General features: G+C 38.3%; 1 protein-coding gene across 3 annotated transcripts in view; it reads left to right on the top strand.

Annotated features, from left to right (window-relative positions):
- Nucleotides 1-3,677: 3,677 nt before the first annotated feature.
- CWC22 (CWC22 spliceosome associated protein homolog) overlaps nucleotides 3,678-21,931 on the top strand; it is a 61,190-nt gene continuing 42,936 nt past the window's right edge. The window contains exons 1-3 of one of the 3 annotated variants that reach the window (XM_047773004.1): nucleotides 3,713-3,729; nucleotides 16,572-16,653; nucleotides 20,727-20,865. In XM_047773004.1, the coding sequence (XP_047628960.1) occupies nucleotides 20,839-20,865 (27 nt within the window). In that variant the 5' untranslated portion in view covers nucleotides 3,713-3,729; nucleotides 16,572-16,653; nucleotides 20,727-20,838. Of the gene's footprint in view, nucleotides 3,730-12,585; nucleotides 12,762-16,571; nucleotides 16,654-20,726; nucleotides 20,866-21,931 lie in introns of those variants that run through there. The other 2 variants (XM_047773003.1, XM_047773005.1) reach the window with 2 other exon arrangements.

Raw genomic sequence — 21,931 nt, 5'->3', positions numbered from 1 at the left:
ACACCTGGTCTTGGTGCGGAAGAAAAAGTAGTCTGACTTTAGAATATAACCTAGTAGGCAATGGCAAATAGCCAGGCTGACTGGTCAGAAGTCTGAAAAGAAAGAGATTCTGAAGATTGAAAACAAGAAAGTTGTAGAGGCTTAGGGGTATGTGGATATACATATTGGTGTAGGCAAAAAGTGTTCCTTTTTACCATAAGTCAATCTTTTTATCATAAGTCAATATCCACCAGAAAGTATGCATTATAGAAGAGGCAGTAAGCAGCCTAGTAGACAAAATTACTCAGCTGGCTGTTAGCCTGTCCTTGTTAGTGGCCACCCCAGTGCTGGCATAATGAATACCTGAATTACAAGGTCATGGTGACAAAAATGGAATCTATGAATGGGTTTGTCAGCATGGAGCTCACTTACCACAGCTGACCTACCTACTGCCTCATGTAAATACTCAACCTGCCAACAAGAGAGTCCAACACTGGGCTCCTAATATGTCATCACTCCTTTAGGAGATCAAGTAACCACTTGGTAGCAAGTTGACTACATTGGGATCTTTCCATCCTGGAAGGAGCAGCATGGGCATAGATTATTTATTTTGGGTATGCATTTGCAGTCCATATACACCTGTCCTCACTGAGCACATTACCTGTGAGCTGATACCATGTCTGATACACAGGCATGGAATACAATACAATATGATATCCAGCCAGGGAAATCAGCAAAGATGGTGCAGGAAGGTACCACCATGGGTTCCACTGGTTGTACCACATGCCATTATGTCCCAGAAGCTGTGGCCTAATATAGCACTGGAATGGTGGGCTGAAGGTGAAGTTCAAGCACTTGCTAAGAGACAATACTCTGCAAGGATTAAAGGCTGCTCCCCAGGATGCAATAGAACTTGATATGGTTCATGTTCCTGAATAGAAACAATACATGGGGCCAGAAAACAATGGATTAAAAGAGGAATAGCCCCATTTACCACCTTCCCAATGACCCACTAAGGGAAGTGTTTCCCTTTATGAAGCTCTGAATTTTGTAGAACTAGAGGTCCTAGTCCCCAAAGTGGCATATTCTTGCTAGGGGACATGGTAAGGGTTCCACTCAACTAAACTTTATCTGCTGCCTGGGAACTTTGGAATTCTTGAGTTCAGGCACAAGTAGGCAAGATGAATCCACACCTTGGCAGGAAAAGCTAACTCTGATCATCAGGAGGAAGCAGACTTGATGTTACACAACAGGGGCAGTAGGAATATGTGTGGTACTCGGGTAATCCACTTGGGCACCTCTGCCTTGCCTGACAGTGATTGTAAATGGACAAGTGCAACAACACCTGCCTGAAAAGGGGATTGTTGCCAGGGGCTCAAATTTCTCAGGAATTAGGGTTTTCACACTACCAGTTTAATTATTAAGACCAGTAGAGGTGATAGCTGAAAGTGAGGAAATTTTAGAGTGAATACCAGAGGAGAAAGGCAATGAGTTCAGTTGTGGCTCAAGACCAACTGTAAAGATGAGGACTGTAGTTTGTCCCATTAAATTTCTGTCTTTAAAGTTTCTCTTCACAAAGAAAACAGTTCTCTGAAAGTGTAAGGAAAGTGAATCTACATAGTGCAAGGCATGGACTGTGACAAACAGAAAGATGTGCTGCTCAGATACCCCTTCAATAAAATGCTTTTTGCCTAGTTACAGGGAGTGTGAGTAGGTGACAGCCTTTAACCACTACCACTTTCAAGTCCACCTCAGGTTTTGAGTTAAAGCCATGCTCTTTTTGGGGAGGCCCCAGCCAATGATTAAGCACGACTGTGTTGCAAGGCCCTGGCCATTTTATCTCAAGGACAGACTCTTCATTTTTCTCTGGAGCTACTCCTGGCTGTCTGGTTTCTTTTTTTTCTTTCTTCCTTTTTTTTTTTTTTTTTTTTTTTCCATGTCTTTGGCATGAAAACCCAAGCCACAGTAGTGGCAATGCCCACCAGAACCTTAATTCACTGAGCCACCAGGGAACTCCTCCTTTCACTTTTTTTATTCTTAAGTTTATCACTATTTACTTCCTGGAGGACCCAAATGACAAACCTAGTCTTACCCAGTTCCATCCAGCTCCCCTAAGTTTAACGCTAACTTTCCAATTAAATCGCAGAGGTGGTATTGTGCTTTTTTTCAGATATGAACACAGATGCTTATCAGATTCATCTCCTATGCCCTGTATTAGTACAGCTGAAAACTATACATTTAAATATTTTAAGACACCAAAATGCACCTTAAACTATGGCCAAATATCTTAACCATGAAAAAGGATAGATAATACTATCATGTACCAGGAATCATCACAAACACAGCAAGTGTATCACCAAATTCAATTCTTAAAACTATTCTGTGGGGTGGCTACTGTTATCATTCCTAACAGATCAGGAAATGGGCACACAGTGTGAAACAACCTGTTAAAGGTCAACCATCTATTTCAATAGATTCATGATTCTAACATAAGTTGTTCTGCTCTAGTATCTTTATCCATAATCATTTTACTCTCTGCCTCTAGGAAAGGGTTGGTAATACTAGCACCTTCAAATTGTAATAGATCAGTGTTTGGAGAAACCCGACATGGTTTATACAAGGTTGAGGAACATAAATATACAGAAATTTTAGGAAAGACAGTTTCCAAAACAGTAACAAGCAGTTTTAACTTTTAGGTTTTGTTATTATCAAAAAGTTTAGTTTGGAGTTCCTGACACAGCTCAGTGGTTAACGAATCCGACTAGGAACATGAGGTTGAGGGTTCCATCCCTGGCCTCGCTCAGTGGGTGAAGGATCCAGCGTTGCCGTGAGCTGTGGTGTAGGTCGCAGACGCGGCTGCGATGCCGCCTTGCTGTGGCTGTGGTGTAGGCCGGCAGCTGTAGCTCTGATTAGACCCCCTAGCCTGGGAACGTCCAAATGCCGCAGGTACGGCCCTAGAAAAAGGCAAAAAGACAAAAAAAAAAAGTTTAGTTTAAGAAAATATTTTGATTACCTCTCATCTCTGTCCAGACTATTTCCAAGTCAGCGAGGCTGTCTCCTTATGATATCTCACGAGCTTGTACCTTAACCTAAAAGAGAAACATCATCTTCTCTAAAGAATTAGTTTCTCCTCATTACGTCACTGTTTACAGTCCAATATTCTCTCATTCACTTGGGCTTAAATTTTGGAATTTAGTAGGCACTTAATTAACATCTGGTAACATTTTCACTTACATAGTTCTTGTAACTAGGAAATCCGAGAAAGGTGTCTGCTCTTAGATTTTCTCAGAAAAATGAATACATTAAGGTCTACTTTTTTTTTTTTGCCGACTTCAGAGAAATAATTTTAGATTAAAGTAATTTTTAAAAGTCTTTCTCACAACCAGGTTTCCTGCGGGCCGGCAAAACGCATTTTCTGCCGCTTACGGAGAACTACAATTCCCATCATACACTGCGGCCTTCTCAGCCTACAATTGCAAACGTCATTTCCGCCCTCTTTGCGTGTGGGTTCTGGACTTTGTAGTTTATATAAACTTCTCTTCTGTCGCCGTTTTGGGAAGGGAAAAGTGGGACCCTACCGACTGCTCAGAATGTGGCATTTTAAGATGGTATTTAAAATAAGGTAATAGAATAACGTTCCAAGGTCAATTTAGGTTTTTATATATTCCATGTTCCGCCTTCCGCCTACCGCCGGCCCGGGAAAGGGAAGTGACGTGTATCCGGTGTAATGGCGGCGCGGTGGAGCTCCAGGTAATTACCGAATTCCTCAGACCCGCTGTAGGCAGCGAACCGGAGTGCGGGTGGCGGGTTGTGGGACCCGGCGGGAAGTAAAGGAGGGCCCAGGACTGGGTGCACGCTCGCTGGTACAGCCGTGGGCGGCTTCAGGGTGCGCTTGGGTCTCCCGCCGCGCGCTGGCCCGCGAGATTGGGTTGTGAGTGTCTGTCGGGCCGAGGAGTCCCAGCAGGTGGGGTGGAGCGGGCAGTGGTGAATCCACTCCTCGCCTGCGCGGACGGAGTAGCTATCGTGAGGTTCCTGGGCTGACTCTCCCCACTGTCTTTATTGCAGAATCCAGCACCAGCGCTCCCTTCCTATGCGATGTGTTTTGGATGTGGATCAGTTTTGAATCAATTAGAGCCTCTCAAATTGTTTGAGCTTCCCTAGGTCCCTTTCTTAGTGCCTCCCCACGGGTGGGGGATTAATGAACGATAGTTAATTAATTTAAAAACAGTGGAAGTTACACTCTCCTTTATTAGGCGTAATATCTTTGTGGATGCGTCTGTAAAATTTCGGTAGTCATTTCTTTTTTCATTCATTTGCCTCGTAAATAGTTATGCTTCTTAGTGTTTAGTCCTGGAGACTGTTTTTTTCCTCATTATCTGTGTTCTTTCTGTCATTCTTTACCTTTCCATAACTTGAACTACTTCCAATAAGGTGCTAACTCCCGAACTTAGGTCCCCAGTGTCTACCTCTCTATTGAGTTCTGAATCTACGATACATTTGCATGTACTGGTAATATAATATGATAGTTAATTTTACTGAGTCCAGCTGCAGTAACCACTTTACCTATTTTCGCTTTATCCTGAGAATAATTATTTGAGATAAACGAAGAAGGAAAAAAATGGGGAAAGCCTATTCCAGACGCAAGAATGAGATGGTTGAAAGTCTTGAAAGAGTTCCCTTAACATTTTCAGGTTTCCACAGACTAGAAAGAACAGACAGACAGATAAACTTGGGTTTCAGAAAACCAGTTAACCTGCCTCTTCCTTGTCTGTATTTAAATTTGTTTTAGGATTGCCATTGAATTTAGGAGTTAACCTCAGTTAACATCCTACTATGGAAAGGTGGATTTAGAATTGCCATTAAAAGTGTGATCTTGGGAGTTCCTGTTGTGGTTCGGTGGGTTAAGAACTCAACATAGTGTTCGATTCCTGGATTCACTCAGTGGGTTAAATAAGGATCTGGCGTTGGGGCAAGCTGCAGCTAGGTTGCAGATGCGGCTTGGATCTGGTGTTGCTGTGGCTGTGGTATGGGTAGGCAGCTGCAGCTCCCATTCAACACTTAGCCTGGGAACTTCCATATGCTGCACCAAAAAAAAGTGTCATCTTGATAACAAGAAGCGTTTTTACATCACTTTCTGTAGGAGAAGGAGACCAAATTGAATTGGTACTGAGTGATGGACTAGTAAACCAAAGATACCATTCTTGGTTCAGTACATTTTAGGTCTGTCTCTAGGGGCAGACTACCTCACATCTCTAGTCTCAGATAACACAGCTGAAAAATGGAGGTCGTTTTGAGGATGAAGAGAAATAATGCATATGAGGCACTGAGACTTCAGAGGCCAAGAACCTTAATCTAATGCCCTACCTGACCCAGTGTTTCCAAAAATATAATCTCCTGAATCAGTAGAATCAGCACCAGTATCTACATGGAACTTGTTAGAAATTAAATTACTGGGCTTCATGCCAATCCTGTTGAATCAGAAACTGGGGAATGAGGGGCCTTTCACTCTTTTTTTTAACCAAAGCTTTCATGTGATTTTCATGTTAGTTTGAGAGCCACTGTTCTAGCCCATCTCCTGGGTATTTGCAGTGGTTCACCCTCACCCAGAATCAAGTTTGCTGCCTTTCTTGCTCCAAAGTATTTGATCCATGGCTAGCCTGTATTTCCTTGTTATTCCACTGACACATCCTTCCCTACTTTGGATAGTTTAGTTCCAATCACTTCTGGAGTGAATAATAAGAAAATAGAATAGGAATTCTGGATTTCTTACACTTCCTGGATTTCTTACTTGTTTTTCATAAACCAGTTTTCTTAGCTTTGTCCATTTTCCCAGCTACTGAATTGTTAGAGGTTAAGTCTCCTCCCTGGTGATTGTACATTGCCAAGAGTTGTACAGTGGCTCGTTGTAGCTGAAACTACCTAAGAGAGTACACAGTGATACATTGTGTAACTTGAACATTATTTTCTGTTTATTGTCCCCTTGTATTTGGACTGAATCTTGTACTACCTGGTGTATCCCTAACTTGATATAAGCCATGGCTGGCCCAGAACTAGTTTAAAAAAGAAGTGGCTATTGGTAATATAGCTGTTCTCACTAATGATAATGACTTTGAGGGCTTCCTTGTTGCATTTCTCTCCTTTTCTATTTAAATCTGAGAATCCTAGCATAGGAGGTAATGGAACAAAAAGGCCACTGCCATAATATTTTCGGTGAACGTCCATACTTAAAAAGCCTGCCACCTAAATATTATCTCTGTATATATATTTCTCAAGTGGACATTGGAAGAGACATTTCAAGGTGTACAACAAAGTGCAAACTTTCAAAGCATTTTTCTTAAATAATACATCAGGAGAAGTAGTGGTGGATTAAAGCAGGCCTTTGCTATTTGTAGCTAAGCTAATAAATCTTCCCCAGTGAACAGGTACTAAAAAAGATGATGTGGATGCCTTGGCCTGGGGAGATATGGGCCCCTGTGACTACAGAATAGATTGGCTAATGGGAGGGAGACCCAGTGGAGGTTCATGTTTAACCTGACTTTGATATTAACTCATAAATGGATCAGACTAGAGTTCAGCACTTCCACCTCAGAACTACCCTGTTGAGTCCTTTCCTGAATTAGTTTATCTAGACACCTTTATTCTAGCCTGGTGACAGGAGCCTCTGGAATAGAATGTAGTGCTGTGTGCTAGGGGCTACTTTGTAAATTTCTCTGTGGAGGCCATGGTCCAGGTTTTCTTTAAAACTTAGAATGTGATTTACTAAATGGCTCTTTCATTAAATCATCAACAAGCCCACTTTCAAAGCTGTGCAGTGAGAGTTGGCAAAACATATTCAGCCCGTATACTTAATTAGGCAAGCTGATAAACAGACTTGGGGAGAGGGGAAACAAAGTGGTATGAATGTTTGAAAGGATGCAGCCTCCTCAATAATTAGACTTGTTTTTGTAAGTTGAGGTAACTGCACCTCCACTATCAGATTTCCCCTTTCAGTGCCTTCAAAGGAGCTGGTACTGTTTTCATCTCAATGGGGAGGTATATTCAGGCTGCTCTTCAGGTTAACATGGGGTGAAGACAAATAAGGGATGGCACCTAATAGTTCTGTCTTGATATAGTTGGTGACAAACAGCTTGGCAGTTCCTAGAAGTAGGGGTTGATGTGTGGACGAGGCTGCTGTGGTAGTCCCTGGTTAAGAAGCTGTCAAAATACTGTCATAGGGATTTCTCCATAGGAAGAAATAGGAGCAATGGTAGAAGTCCACACACCTCCTTTTACATTTAACTTTAGAATCAGAACCTATTAAGTAGCAGGCATTCTACCAACTTCTAGCTATATAGCAGTGACCAAGAATTTAAAGGATCCAGTGTTCTACAAGGTCTCTCAAATCTCTGTCCTTAGGCATGCTATCTCCTTGCCTGAATAACCTTTTTCACCTTTCCATTTGGGGGAAAGACCTTTCCTACTTGTCCTTCAAAATCAGCTTCTAAACCCACTTCTTTCAGCATGCCCCATACCCATATAGTTGCACTTCCTTTTTTCCAGTGGTATAAATAACATTGCTATAGCACTTGGACTTTTCTTCTCTGCCTGAGGATAGAAATTCTCATGTCTTGGACCTCAGTGCGTTGTGTCCATCTCACTCTACACAGACACTGCCTTTAACCCTCTATTCTTAATTTATTTCCAAAGAATGAGGGTAAAGTTAAAAAGTAGGAAAAGACCATTCTTTTTCTCTTACACTTATGCTTTCTCATTTTCTCTTCAAGTGCTTTTCTGAACCACTTTTTAATACAGGTATCAGTTATGGCTCAAGCCTCATCATTTGTTTTAGATCTCTTTTCTTATTTGTCTTAAACAAAAATTTTCAGTTTTTGTGACCTCACAAAGGAGACTTTCCTGCACAAATACAAACTTAAAGACAAAATAAGAAAGGGACTGTTCTGGTGATTAAAAGCCTAGAGCTACTTCTTTGCCACAAGGCATGTATTAAGCAATGTTGTGAGGATTATGGTATAGGTTTGAGATGTTGGGTTTTTATCTCTTGTGTGTGTGAAAATGGTATAAATTTAGCTTCGTCACTAGAACAATAAAACCCATAATGACAATATTTGTTCAGTGAATGAAGTGCTGAGGTTAATGAAGAAAGTTAAATTCTGTTGCCTGGCTAGTTGAGCAGTGAACCATGTGTGGGGAAATTAAGACAAGGGGAAGTAGACTTGGGAGAATTCAAGTACAAATGATTGAGAGTAGAGATGTTCCTTAGGATTTATTGGTACTCAGCTACCAAAGAATGCTTTTCTGTTAAAGAGTAAGGAGACAGATTGTGGATACAGTAGGCATTGAGACAGAATTTTCATTTTAAAAACTTAGAAGGAAATTTGGAAAGTGTGAATAATACCAAATTTATTGTATTAGAATGTGCTTTTAATTTAAAGCCTGGGTTTCTTTGTAGGCAGTTTTGCTGATATTTAAAGGATCATATTGCCTTGCATGGGTAGAATGCAGTGGAATCCTACCAGTTAGTAGTAGCATATATTTTCAGAGGCAAGTAGGGAAAGTTCTTATAGCCTAGAGATAAAAACGATCCCATGACAAATCTTGGTAGAGAGGTCAAAAACAATTTGCCTTCTTCTAAAATGAAGCCAGGGTTATCATATTATGGGATCTGCCTTAAAAGGAGCCTTTCCCCTACCTTCTCCTATATACAATGACAGGGAGAATTGGGGGAGGAGGGATAGCCAGGTTTGATTCTGTTGCCTATTAACTGAAAAAGTAGGATCACTGGAATATGATGACTGGGTCTGAGGAAAAGGAAATTCACTTGGCTTTATAGGTAATATCTTAGAGGAAGTGCTAATTTGAGGAGAGGAGGAAATGAGTTCCAATCCGGACTTATCTAGTTGAGAGGGCTTGTGGACCATCCACATGTTCTGTAGACATTTGGAATGCTATAGAAAAGATTGGGTTAGAGTAAAGTCATTCTTTTGAATGTTAGTTAAAGATGTAGGGGAAAGATGGTCTTCCAGAGAGAATGTGGAGAAAGAAAAGGTAAGGACTATTCATTTGTTCATTTAACAAATACATATTGAGAAACTTCTAGGTTATAGCAATGAACAAAACAGATAAAAGTCTAGAGTGAAGATTAAACTCTATGGGATAGTAAAATGTTAGAGGAGTGGACAGAGGAAGAGACAAGAGCAAAACCAGATGAATTTGGTATTCTTATAAGGTGTGAGGTGAGAAGTTCAAGAGGGGGTTAGCAGTACCAAGTGATAGATGCAATATCATAAAAGAAGGAAGTGGCCCCTGGATTTAGCAACAAGGAAGTCATTATGCAACCCTGAAAAATACTGTGGAATAGTTGGAGTGGAAAACGAAATTGTGGTGCGGAAGAGGAGTTAATGGGAGATTAAAAATTAGAGGCAGCCAGGATGGATTCATCTATCAAAAAACTTGGGAGTTCTCATCATGGCTCAGCAGAAACAAATCTGACTAGCATCCCTGAGAACACAGGTTTATTCAATCCGTGGCCTCGCTCAGTGGGTTAAGGGCGTTGTAGCGAGCTGTGGTGTAGGTCACAGATGTGACGTGGATCTGGCATTGCCGGGACTGTGGCATAGGCCAGTGGCTACAGCTCCTGTTTGATCCCTAGCCTGGGAACCTCCATATGCTGCGGGTTCTGCCCTAAAAAGATCAAAACAAAACAAAACAAAAAATGACTTGGCTGTGTAGAGAAAGAATGGAACTAGTGAGGGGATAGGATAAAGGGAATTTGCCCCATAAATGCCATAATTTATATTTAATTGAATCAGTTAAGAAGTTCAACATGTAAAATTTTTCTTTAAAACCAACTCACTTGGAAAGCAATACTATAAATCAAGAAATAGATGATAAAAATTTTGAAACAAACAAAATTGACAAATTCCTGCCCTTATAGAGCCTGCATGTTAGTGAAAAGGAGCACAGGAAAGGGGGGGGTCTTCCTAAATACCAATAGAAGAATTTTTTTTTTTCTTAATGGCCACACCCATTACATATGGAAGTTTCCCAGGCCACAGCTGTACCTACGCCGCCACAGCTGTGGCAGTGCTGGATCCTTTAACCCACTGCACGAGGCCAGGGATTGAATGCACACCACCATGGTGACCCGAGCTGTTGCCGTCGGATTCTTAACCCACTGTGCCATGGTGGGAACTCCAACTAAAGAACTTTTTAAAAAATTTTAGGTAGCATATCCAAATAATCATGTCATTTACTCTAATTTCTTTGGTAACTTAAATACAGACTAATGGATGGGCTTCATGTTGTAGGAAATGAATGGGAGAAAATGCCCCCCCCCCCGTTTATAATGAGTAATTTTTAGTATGAATATTGGTTTCACTGAGTTTCTTAAAATGATAAGAACTTGGAGATTTTATCATTTTTCTTTTCATTTGAGTTTCAGTGTCTAAAGATACCCCCAAGTAGGTACTGACTCCCCTACATAAAGTCAGAGATCAATCAAAAGATTTTATATTGTGTTTGTCATCACTTAAAAAATCCAAATAATATTCAGATACTGTCTGCAAGTTTCCAGACCTGTACTTGAATGTGGTAACCTTCAGTCATTCAAGTGAGTCAGAGTGTTTGCATGGTGTACAGCTGTGTACCAGAAGAAAACAGAGAGGACAGGTCTGCAGTTCTTTATTTGTAATTCTTATTTGACATTCAGAATTTTTTCAGATTTTAGAAAAAATACAGTGCAGAAGTATTTATTAAGCAGTCCATCTTTTAGAGTCCAGGGCAACATCCTCTAATCAAACACATTAATATTTCTATAGTACATTAAGTCTCAAGTTAATGCATATCAAATTTTACTGCCAAATGAGTTTCCCCAAGCTAAAGAAAAGTCTTTACATTTTTAGAGCTTTTCAGATTACAGAATTGCAAATAAGAGATTGTTACCCTGAATTTGACTTCTGCTGAAAAGATTAGGAATGTTTTGGCCCTTTTCATTTTCTTGAAATTATGAAATCAAATTAACAACATCATTTTGTTCTTTTATGTGGCATATCTTGGGGTGAATTTCTTACTAGTATGTATATATACAAAAAAAAAAAAAAGAGCCAGAAAATAGTAAGAAAGCATTTTTTTCCCATACTTGCAGCAAGCCAAGGTTCATGGGCCAAGGATCTAACCCATCCCACAGCAGTGACCTGGGCTGCTGCAGTGACACCCACCAGATACTTAACCCAATGCCCAAGAGGAGAACTCCCAAGAAAGCAGATTTTGTTTGTTTTTTGTTTTTTAGGGCCGCACTAGTGGCATCTGGAGATTCCCAGGCTAGGAGTCCAGTTGGAGGGAGCTACAGCTCCCGGCCTGTACCACAGCCACAGTCACGCCAAATCTGAGTCACATCCTACACCACAGGTTACGACAACGCCGGATCCTTAATCCATTGAGCAAGGCCAGGGATCGAACCCCACAGCCTCATGGTTCCCTGTCGGATTCGTTTCCACTGCACCACGACAGGAACTCCAAAAGCAGTTTTTTTAAACAAGGGAGTTCTTTCAAATAGAGAAAGGCCATAGCAGTCTGGTCATTAATGCTTTAGGGACTGTGGTGAATCTCTTAGGCCTGTCTTTCCTGAAAAGGAAAATCACTCTTTGGAGTCAGGGGTTTGGCTCCTATTTGGAGATTTTCCTGAGGATCCAATCACCACCACCACAGCTTCCATTACATTCCATTTTATTTTTGCATTACTAACAGGTTTAAACTAGCTTTTATTTTGAATACTATTTAATATAACATTTTCCCCATTGGACAACTAAAGTTTGTTTTTATTTTTGTTTTTCTAAAAACCATTACAATGTTTGAAGTTTGCCTCATCTACTATTACTGTGTAAAGCAAATGGAATGCAAAAGAGCATACTAAAGGTAATTTACTTCGTTGACGTCCTTTTAACAATTTTAGGATGGTATGTTTCTAACCATCTAGAGAAAGTTTCTCTAACATGGGTTGATGACACCTAAGGGACAGTTGTGTTCTGTTGAAATCATTGAGAAAGCAGGCATTCCAGCCATTAGTTGAATATTTTCTCTTTTCCAGAAACAATTTTTTTTGGCTATGCCCACAGCATGCAGAAGTTCCCACGCCAGGGATCGAACCCCTGCCATGGTGGTGACCCTAGCTGCAAAAGTGACAATGCTACACCCTTAACCTGCTGAGCCCCACAGAATGCCCCATTTTCTGAATTTTTGAGAAAATTGTGGAAATTATCATTTCATAGTTTCTAGTTAACAGTCTTAAAAAGTCTTATTAAATATTTTGCTCTCTGATGCTTACTAAATGTCATCTCCTTGTATAAAAGATTCTCCTTGCTCAGGAGAGCAGGTGTGATTTTGCTGAGTTGCTTACTTGTGACAAGGAGAGAGAAATTTAATAATTCATCATAAAATCCACATAGTGATGCTAAGCAGAGCAGTGAGAGCTATAAACTCTAGATAAATTGCTCTCATTGCAGGAATTTCCAATTAGTCTAAGTACCAAGCATGCACATGTTGAACTCTCACTATTTCCCTACAGGCATATTCTGTATAAATCTGGATGATGATAGTACTTTCTGCATTTTTTTGTTAGAACTGCAGTAGTAGTCTACTTTACAATATCGTCGCTTTCACACTTGCATTTGGGGATGTGGAAATGTAACAGATTGGACTTGATTGTCAGAAAAATATATGGTGATGATGGTTGATGGGTAGAAAGGCAAAAGATGACACTGATCAGAAAGACGACTCATTAATAGGTAAGATAATCTGAAATAAAATGGATTTAAAAAACTGTGTGTGTAAGTGTGTGTGTTGGTAGATTGAAAAAAGAAACTAGGCTTAAGACCCAAGAGAGAGAGCCAAGGAAGATACTATATCTTGCACAACTGAGTCAACTGATTTATTTGCTCATATTGTATCTGCCATAGTGAATTCTAGGTATGCAAATTAAATAAAAGAACCCTTGAAATTATTGTGCACTTTTAAAAAGCAGTAGGGCCTCATTATATCAACATCAAAACCACTGCTATCTGGAACTTTAGAAAAGTGGATCAGTTTAGAATAGGAAAATTTTCAGGGTAGTAGAGATTGTATGTGTTTGCATTTTATAATTTACCAATTTGGCATCAATTTATTAATGTTGGCATTAATAAATGCACTATCAGATGGTTTTGACATCAGATAAACCTACTTGAATTTTAGGGTTGCCATTTACTAGCTGTGGTTTACTTGTACACATCACTTCACCTCTCTGTACCTCAATTCTCCCATTGGAAAATAAGGTTTAAAAAATTACAAAATCAGAGTAATCGTGAAAATTGAATAAGAATACATAAACGAAGTCCCTGGTATAGTGTCTTTGTGGCTACAGTGATTTATTATTATTTGATATTGTTGTTAGTGTCTTATTCTAAATCACATGTTTCTGACTTCTAACCCAGGAAGTATAAGTAGTTCATCTCTGGATATCTCAGGAGCATCACTGTAATGCACTGTAGACTCTGTTAGTGTAGACTGTATTTTGGTTTGTTCTGAAGCTACTGTATACATTGGCATTCCTCCCATTGGCTGGTTTTGAACAGTGTTCCTGCAATCACCATTGCATTATTCCTGTCAGCTTTGGGACACTAATCATCATATTATTTTTAAAATTACTTTGTCTCATTGGAAAACATTTTAATTGAGGAAAATGTTTTTTTCTCAAGTTAATATTATTGGCACTAGAGCTTAGAATATCTCCTTTATTATCAGTTTGGGCACACTATATAGGTAATAGCTGATTTTGAAATGAGTCTTATTTCAGTTATATACTAAGCTGAGTCCTCTTTGGTAGAAAATATGCATCTATAAGGATTTAAGTATTTCTGAGAATCCAAATCCCAACCTATTCTCATACTTCTTCCCAGAAAACCATGATGTGAATGTAATAATTGTCAGCAAGTTTACAGTCTTAATGGATTAAAAAGCATCCTCTTTCTTCCTTTTGTTCCCTGTGAAGAGATGAGACTTTCGTCCACCTCCTCTGTTCAAAGAAAGGCTCCATAGAGGATATTGATCAATTGAGTTGGTTCTACTATATAAACACATCCCATTTTAGAGTAGGGGAAATTGTTCAACTTGGGATGTAAACACATATTACATTTGTTAAGTCTGTCAAGCCTCTTTTATTCTGTAAATACTACGCTACTCTTTTGCCTTTTTTGTCCCCTTTGCCATTGAATTTGTTGGAGAAACTGCTTCGTTTGTCTTGTATGTTAAAGCTCATCAATAAAAAATCCCCAGTTACCTAGGTGGTAGTTAGCAAGTGATCTCAGCAGGGATTTGTAGACTAGAGAGAATTTGTAAACTAAAGAGTGGCTGTCATATCTTTAGAACACACGAGTCCATGCTGACACTATTTTGTGTGAGCCTGAACTAAGTAAAAATAAGAATTTGACTGGTAGGTAATCCACAGTGTACATCATGACTTAGATGGCATAATTTTTCTCATCTGCAAATTAGTGGAAATCTGTTTTTCAAGTTGTTGTTTCTGTGTCGTCAATTCTTGGCTGTCATCAGGGCTAATTTTTGTTTGTTTGCATTTTAGTAATACTTCTTTTAGTTTTTCAGCCTAAGCCGAAAGATAGACCTGTAGCTTCTGTAGATGTGGTCAGTCCCTATCTGCGTTGTTGTCTAGTAGGTCATGATTGTGTATTAAGTGCCAGGTTTTTTGTTGTCGTTTATGTTCAGTGATTACTTGGTATCATAGCAATTGCAGAGCAGCATTTGACTTTGTAGATCACACATTGGTAATTGCAACAGACAAATTCTAGGATGAGGATTATTATATTATGTCTTATTTCCCAGAATTGGAATTTATCATGGAAAATAACCAAATTACTTTTCCCATTAATTTGGATATGCGCTGCTTCTTCTTCTTTCTTTTCTTTTCTTTTTTTTTTTTTTTTACTTTGCTTATATCTAAAGAATTAATTAGTGTTGTATCTGAAGATTCTCAAAAACCAGAATCTTGGGAGTACCCTGACTAAAAGGCCGCATTGTCTACTAATCATTTAGAATTGGTTGTTCATTATGGTAGCCAATAGCCAGATGTGGCTTTTTTTTTTTTTCCCCAGGACCGCAAGTGTAGCTATGGAAGTTCCAGGCTAGGGGTAAATTGGACCTACAGCTGCTGGCCTACGCCACAGCCACATCAACAGAGGATCTGAACCACATCTGCGACCTGTACCGCAGCTCACAGCAACACTGGATCCTTTACCCACTGAGCAAGGCCAGGGATCGAACCTGTATCTTCATGGATACTAGGCAGGTTCGTTACCACTGAGCCACAAGGGGAGCTCCCCATATGTGGCTCTTAGTGTTTAAATGTAAAATTAATTAAAATCAAATAAAATTAATTTTCTTATTCCCTGAGGCACATTTGAAGTGCTCGGTAGCCACATATGGCCAATGACTATAGTATTAGTATAGTGGTCACTGATATTGCAGAATTATGAACCATTCTATCAGGGCAGAAAGTTCATTGTACAATGCTAATTTAGAAGTGTCAGCTAGCAAAGAGGCAGAAAAAATGACCAGGAGGATCAAGAACAAAAATATGCAAAGGAGTACATGGTAGTCACCGGCATCTGGCTTCAGGGGAAGGCAGGTCTTGTTCTCTTCCTTCCGTGTTTTCTCCTTCTGGGTCAGAAAAATCCTAAAAGTCAGTCCTGAGTGCTGACGGCAGCAGTATCCATCTGTAAATTCACTGCAACAAGTGAAGAAGTACTAGGTAGAGACTTTTGCTTGGAGTAGGTTCTTCTGAGTTTCCTTTCTGGACTCAGGATTCAATTCCTGAGGCTAGTTCATAGAAGGGGTGAATGTAAGGAGAAAGCAGAAACTCCTGTGGACCATAAGGGACTCTACTTATGTAATAACATTATTGGAATAGAGGAGAGTGAAATCCTCTATTAAGGTATAATATAGTGTCAATTTCATAAGGCCTTAGTCACAGATTATCCTGGGAGTACGAACAAATTATGGACAGTAAGAACATTGACAAGACTCTAGGCTTTTAATTTTTATATAAAACATACTCCAGATTCCACCAACTAATAAGCATATTTAAGCTTGCAGGAAAAGAAGATTTATACCACATATTTCAGTCTATATGAATTTTTCTAACTTGAGAAGTACATAATCATTGAAACATTTCTTATATCAAATATATATCTAGTTTATGTAGAGAGGCTGAACTCTTGGTGCAGGTGTTTTCCTCTTCTTTCCCTCTCTCAATTTTTCAGTTTTGTTTTCATTTTAAGAATAATGAAAGTGTTTTATGAACATATTTTGTCATTTGGATGATTCCATTTCAGTGCTTAATTTTGCATTTTCTGATCATGTTGCAGTAGGTACTGTTAATTATCATAGCCAATATCATAAGCTCCAAAAAAACCTGTGCTGTGGCCATCAGTGCATTACAAGTGAGAATTTTATCCCTGTAAATTGTGCATGAAATTTCTCAATAAAAAATCATTGATACTGTTTGTTTTTTTTTTTTTTACATGTATATATGTACTTCTTACCAGTGTGTTACCAAGGATTAATATTTGGGATTTATGTTTCCCTCTTTAAATGATTTATATGACTAAGTTCTTCACTAAAAAGTAGGTAAGTCTCTATCTTTTACCTTAAGCGGCTCATCGTTTAAGATAAATTGGGAACCAATTTCTCAACTAATCTCTCAGAATTGGAGAGCTGAGATATCTTGAGCAAGAGTTGGATGTTAGAATTACCTTGGGGATTTTTTTTCATAAAACCGACATGCCTGTGTACCGCCCCAACACACACATCCACCATACCTACTCCCCTCACACACACATCTTTTGGTATCGTAAGTCAGCTGGGCCCAATATATGTACAGGTAAATTATTTTTAATGTGGAGACTTAGGATCTGGTTTTGCAGTGTTAAGTAATCATCTGAAACTATGAAAAAAACCCAGTCGGCCACTTTGCTTTAGTAGCTTAATGCTTTGCTCATCATTATAGTTTTACTTCTTAAAATTAGAAGATAAGCTCCATGTGGGTGGGGGACTTTGTTATGGTTGTTCATTGCTGTCCACCCAGTGCCTAGAAAGGTGTGAGGCCAAATAATATAAGTGCAGTAAATATTTGTTGTTTTTGAACAAGTGTATGTATAAATAATACTAGGTGATAAGGATATGTTAGAATATAATGATTATCCTAGTAGAGGTTAAATATATATAAATATATGTGTATATATATACCTTTGAGCAAAAGTTATTTGAATAAAATTTTGAATTTTATAGTTCCATACATTTATAGCCATTTGAAACAGGATTTCTGAAAAGAACTATATAATTTATGTACAGTACAGAGTCATCTTCTTGAGGAGGCAAATGGGCCTAAAATCCAGCCAAGACAAGGTTGTGCCTTCAGGGTTGTATCATCTGAGATAACAGAGGAGTGGCTTCTGTTTTTTAATTAGAAATGTTCATTCATTAAAATTTGGTATGATTAATAGATAGAAGTCTACCATCTTGTTTTTTTCTTTTTGTCCCCTCTTGTTTTTTATTCATTCTCTCCTGCCTTTATAAATTAAATATTATTTATTTATTTATTTATTCATTCATTTATTTTTTTGTCTTTTTAGGCCCACACCCACAGCACCTGGAGGTTCCCAAGCTAGGGCTCAAATCAGAGTTGTAGCTGCTGGCCTACACCACAGCCATAGCAACACGGGAACCGAACTGTATCAGCAAGCCACAGACTGAGAGTCTGTGAGCCACAGCTGATGGCAACGCCAGATCCTTAACTCACTGATCAAGGCCAGAGATCAAACCTGTGTCCCCATGGATGCTAGTCAGATTTGTTTCCGCTGAGCCACAAGGGGAAGTCCTAAATGTTTTTTAAAATTCTGTTTTAATCTGTAGACTTTTTAGCTATAGTTCTTTATGTTATTTTTTTCGTCATTTCTGTAGAGAGCACATTATAACTTTTCACAGGCTCCTTAGAGTTCATATTGTACCTCTTCACAAAAAATTCAGAAACCTTGCCTCATGTAGGTCCATTTTAGTCCATATGTACCTATATCCACACACACAATGCCCTCTCAAGACATTGTAATTTTTTGCTTTAAACAAACCTGTGTTTCAGATAAAATTAAAAGTATTTAATTCTTTGTATTTCTCAAGAAATTTATCATTTCCAATGTTCACTCCTTTTTGGGAATCCAGATTTCCAATCTGGTATCATTTTCCTTCAGCCTGAGAAACTTCTTTTAGTATTTCCTACAGTGCAGGTCTAATGGTGATACATTCTCTTAGTTACTCTTAGTTGTTTTATTGTTCAATTGGTAAATGTCTTTATTTTATCTTCATTCTTAAGATTATTTTTACTGGGGTTTTAGGTTTATAATTTTTGAATCTTTCAGCACTTTAAAGATTATTCTACTGTTTTCTGGTCTCCTCAGTTTCTGATGAGAAATCAGCAATAAGTTGAATTATTTACCTTCATATAATGTGTTGTTTTTACTTCTTGCTGCTCTCAGGATTTTCTCTTTATCTTTGGATTTTCAGCAGTTGGACTACTGACCACTGTCAGTAACTATGTGCATAAGTGTGGGTTTTTTTATATGCATCCTGGCAGGGGTTCTCTGAGCTTCCTGAATCTGTAAATTTGTGCCTTTCATCATATGTGGGGAAATTCTGGCTGTTATTTCTGTCCCATTCTTTCTCTCTTTCTTTCTTGGACTTTACTTACACACGCATTGGGCCTTTCGATACTTTGCCCACATGTCCCTGGTACTGTTAAACTTTTTTGTCTCTCTGTTCTTTAGATTGAATAATTTCTAATGATCTTACTTCAAGTTTACTGGCTTTTCTTTATCTCCAGTGAATATTTTGCTTCATATATTTTTCAGTTCTAGGATTTGGTTTGGTTCATTTTTTGTTTTGTGTTTTTGTTGTGGGTTTTGTTTTTTTTTTCCAGAAATTTTATATATTTTTATTCCTTGCAAGTGTGTTTTCCTTTGCACTTTTGAATATGATTTTAAAACCTCATATGCTAATTTCAGCATCAGATTTGGCATTTTAATGTTGTTTTCCTTCAGTTGTCTTTTTCTTAAGATTGGGCCACAGTTTCCTGACACATTGAGTTATTTTTAATTGTATTCTCTTCGTTGTTACTGTATGTTAAGACTTTGGTTTCTGGTGCATTCCTCAGAGAATTGGTGATTCATGAGGCAATTAACCTGATTAGGCTTAAGTTGCAAATTCTGCCTCTTGAGCAGTTGTTGACATCTCAGCTCAGTCCTTGGATCCTGAGCAGGAATCCATTTACCACTTGGTGTTGGTTCAAGGGTGGTCAGAGATTTGGGAGAAGATACCCAGCACATGGGGTTCCTTTCTCTGGCTCTCTCTCCTCTGGGAGTTCCTGAGCAGTGGTGTGCTTTAGACTGAAGTTACATTTTATAGATTGATGAATCTGGTACATATTGTTTTTACTAACCTCGATAGAATGCTAACAATTGTAATGGAGATTTTTCTTGATGGTGCTCTGTGTATATCCCTATGTATATTAAATGATAGCAGTTCTCTATCACTCTGTCTTGATTATTTGTATATGTAGTCCAGTGAAAAGAATACTGTCGGGTGTCCTTAGGCTAAGTTTCTAGTCCCCCACTAGCTTTTTTTATAGCTTGGAACATTATTATAGTTTAGGACATTGAAATGACTTATCTGACTGTCAGTGTTATCTATAAAGAGAAAGATTTGGACCAGATAATCTGTAATATCCTTCCTGGGATTCAAATTAGAATGTTTTCCTAATTGTACTCAGTTTATTTTGGTACTGAGCAGTTTTTCATTATATTCTCTACCTCTTTTAATTTTTTTTTCTTCTATTTCATTTTACTTTTGTGATTTTTTTTTTGTTAACCTGACACCATATCGTAAACTATAAAGTATTCAAATATACAGTTCCAATAAAGTACTTGAATGGCAGTTATGTGTGAACATAACTGTCGCTTGAGCATTTTTCAAAAATTACTAAATTTTACCTAATAGATGGCTATTGAAAGACATTTATTTTAGCATTTAGCATTAATGATTGGGTTTATTCTGAGCCAGATAGGTAAGTTCTTGTATGTGCATGTATCTGATGCCCAGTTTGATCATGTTAAGACATGGTTACTCTAGTTTAGCAGTTTGTATTTCCATGTGGAGTATATTTCTGAATGATCATTATTATAAGAACATTGGATATTTCATTTTTAGTTTAAATTGAAACATTGGATATTTTATACTCAGTTTATATAGTTCCTCTTAAATTGTTATTTTCTCTGTTCACTTCTTTTTATAATATCACAATATTGTTTTATGATGTAGTTGTAGGTCTCCCTCACTGAGAACATATTGAATAAAGTTATTTGACATGAAATTACTAAAATTTTTGTTCTTCTCAGTCATCAGAATACTTTATAATGTTTAATAAGCCTTCGTTATTATTACTCTTTTGTTCAGAGTCTTTTCTATTAATATATTTTTTATACATTATTATATGCAACTTTTTAAAAAGATTTTTTGAACTTCCATTCAGTTACCAATTGTATTTGTGCCCATTAAGAAAAATAAGAGAGTCAGTTGTCTATTATATGAAAATAACATGTTATTTCACATGTATTTTATCAGTGTTAACAAAGTTTTCTTTGGTATATTTATAGGTGATGTTTGCAGACAGGAAAAGTAAACTGTCAAGGAATTAATCTATTTAGTACTTGTTATTTGGACCAGATTAAGGAGTTTTTGATTTATCAGATCAACGGTCGACAGAAAATGAAAAGTAGTGTGGCACAAATAAAGGTAAGTTTAAAACTTGTGATAAAGAACATACACTTATAGTCATTTGTCTATCATGAACACAAAAATGCATTTATATAATTAGGACATTAAAACCAGACAGTAGAGTAGTATCATACACACATCTAACTTACCACAATTTCAAATATAGATACTTGGCCAGATGTGCAAGTGGGTAGTTGAGAGAACATACAGGGGTGTGTGTGGATGTGGGTGTATGCACATATGTGCAGACATGTGCAAGCGAGTGAGCACATGCAAAAGAAAAATAAATTAACAAACAGCAGGGAATTCTACCGTTCTTCTCAAAGAGCATTCTTTCTTGCATGAGTAGGTCCTTCCTCAGTTGATCACAGTTCCCACATGTCTCTACAGGTGAACCTCTTGTTGCATATTTCAAATGCATAAATGAGCTCTTTATTCTGTGCTGTACTTTAGACATTGTACATTCATTTATTCAGCAAATATTCACTGAATTCTTACTATGTCCCAGTGATTATTGTAAGCATTTTGGGTAGAATGTTGAATAAAACAGAAATCCTTGGTCTCATGGAGTTTGCATTCTAGCGAGAAAGAAGGGAAATAAATCATAAACATAATACACAAGTGAGTTATAAGTATGTTAGAGTGTTAAGTTCTAGACCTGTGCTGCAGAGAAAATAGGGTAAAGTTGATCAGTGTCATTGGAAGATAAAGTTTTTAGTAGGGAGGACCCACTGAGAAAGGCCCTTTATGAGCACATACTTGGAGATGAGGGAGTTAGCCACAGAGATGTCTTGGGAAAGAGTATGCCAGGCAGAGGGAACAACAAATGCAAAGGCACAGGCTAGTGTGGCTGGAGCAGGTTGTGAGAAAAGTAGAAAAGTAGAGGTCAAAGCAGTCCCGGGAACCAGTAACCAGTATTTGCTTCAGAACTCTTCTCTGCCTGTGAGTGGACTTGTTGGAAGAGCAAACCATTCTACTTCCTTTTCATTTCAACTGCACAGATCTACTAGGCAATCTATGTAGTCCATGGATCTATAAGCAGGCACATCATTTCCTGGGTCCTGGAGTCAATAAAGGGGATGGT

This window comes from Phacochoerus africanus, chromosome 3, assembly GCF_016906955.1.
Source record: "Phacochoerus africanus isolate WHEZ1 chromosome 3, ROS_Pafr_v1, whole genome shotgun sequence".
Classification (NCBI taxonomy): domain Eukaryota; kingdom Metazoa; phylum Chordata; class Mammalia; order Artiodactyla; family Suidae; genus Phacochoerus; species Phacochoerus africanus.
This window is presented reverse-complemented; position numbering and strand designations above follow the sequence as displayed.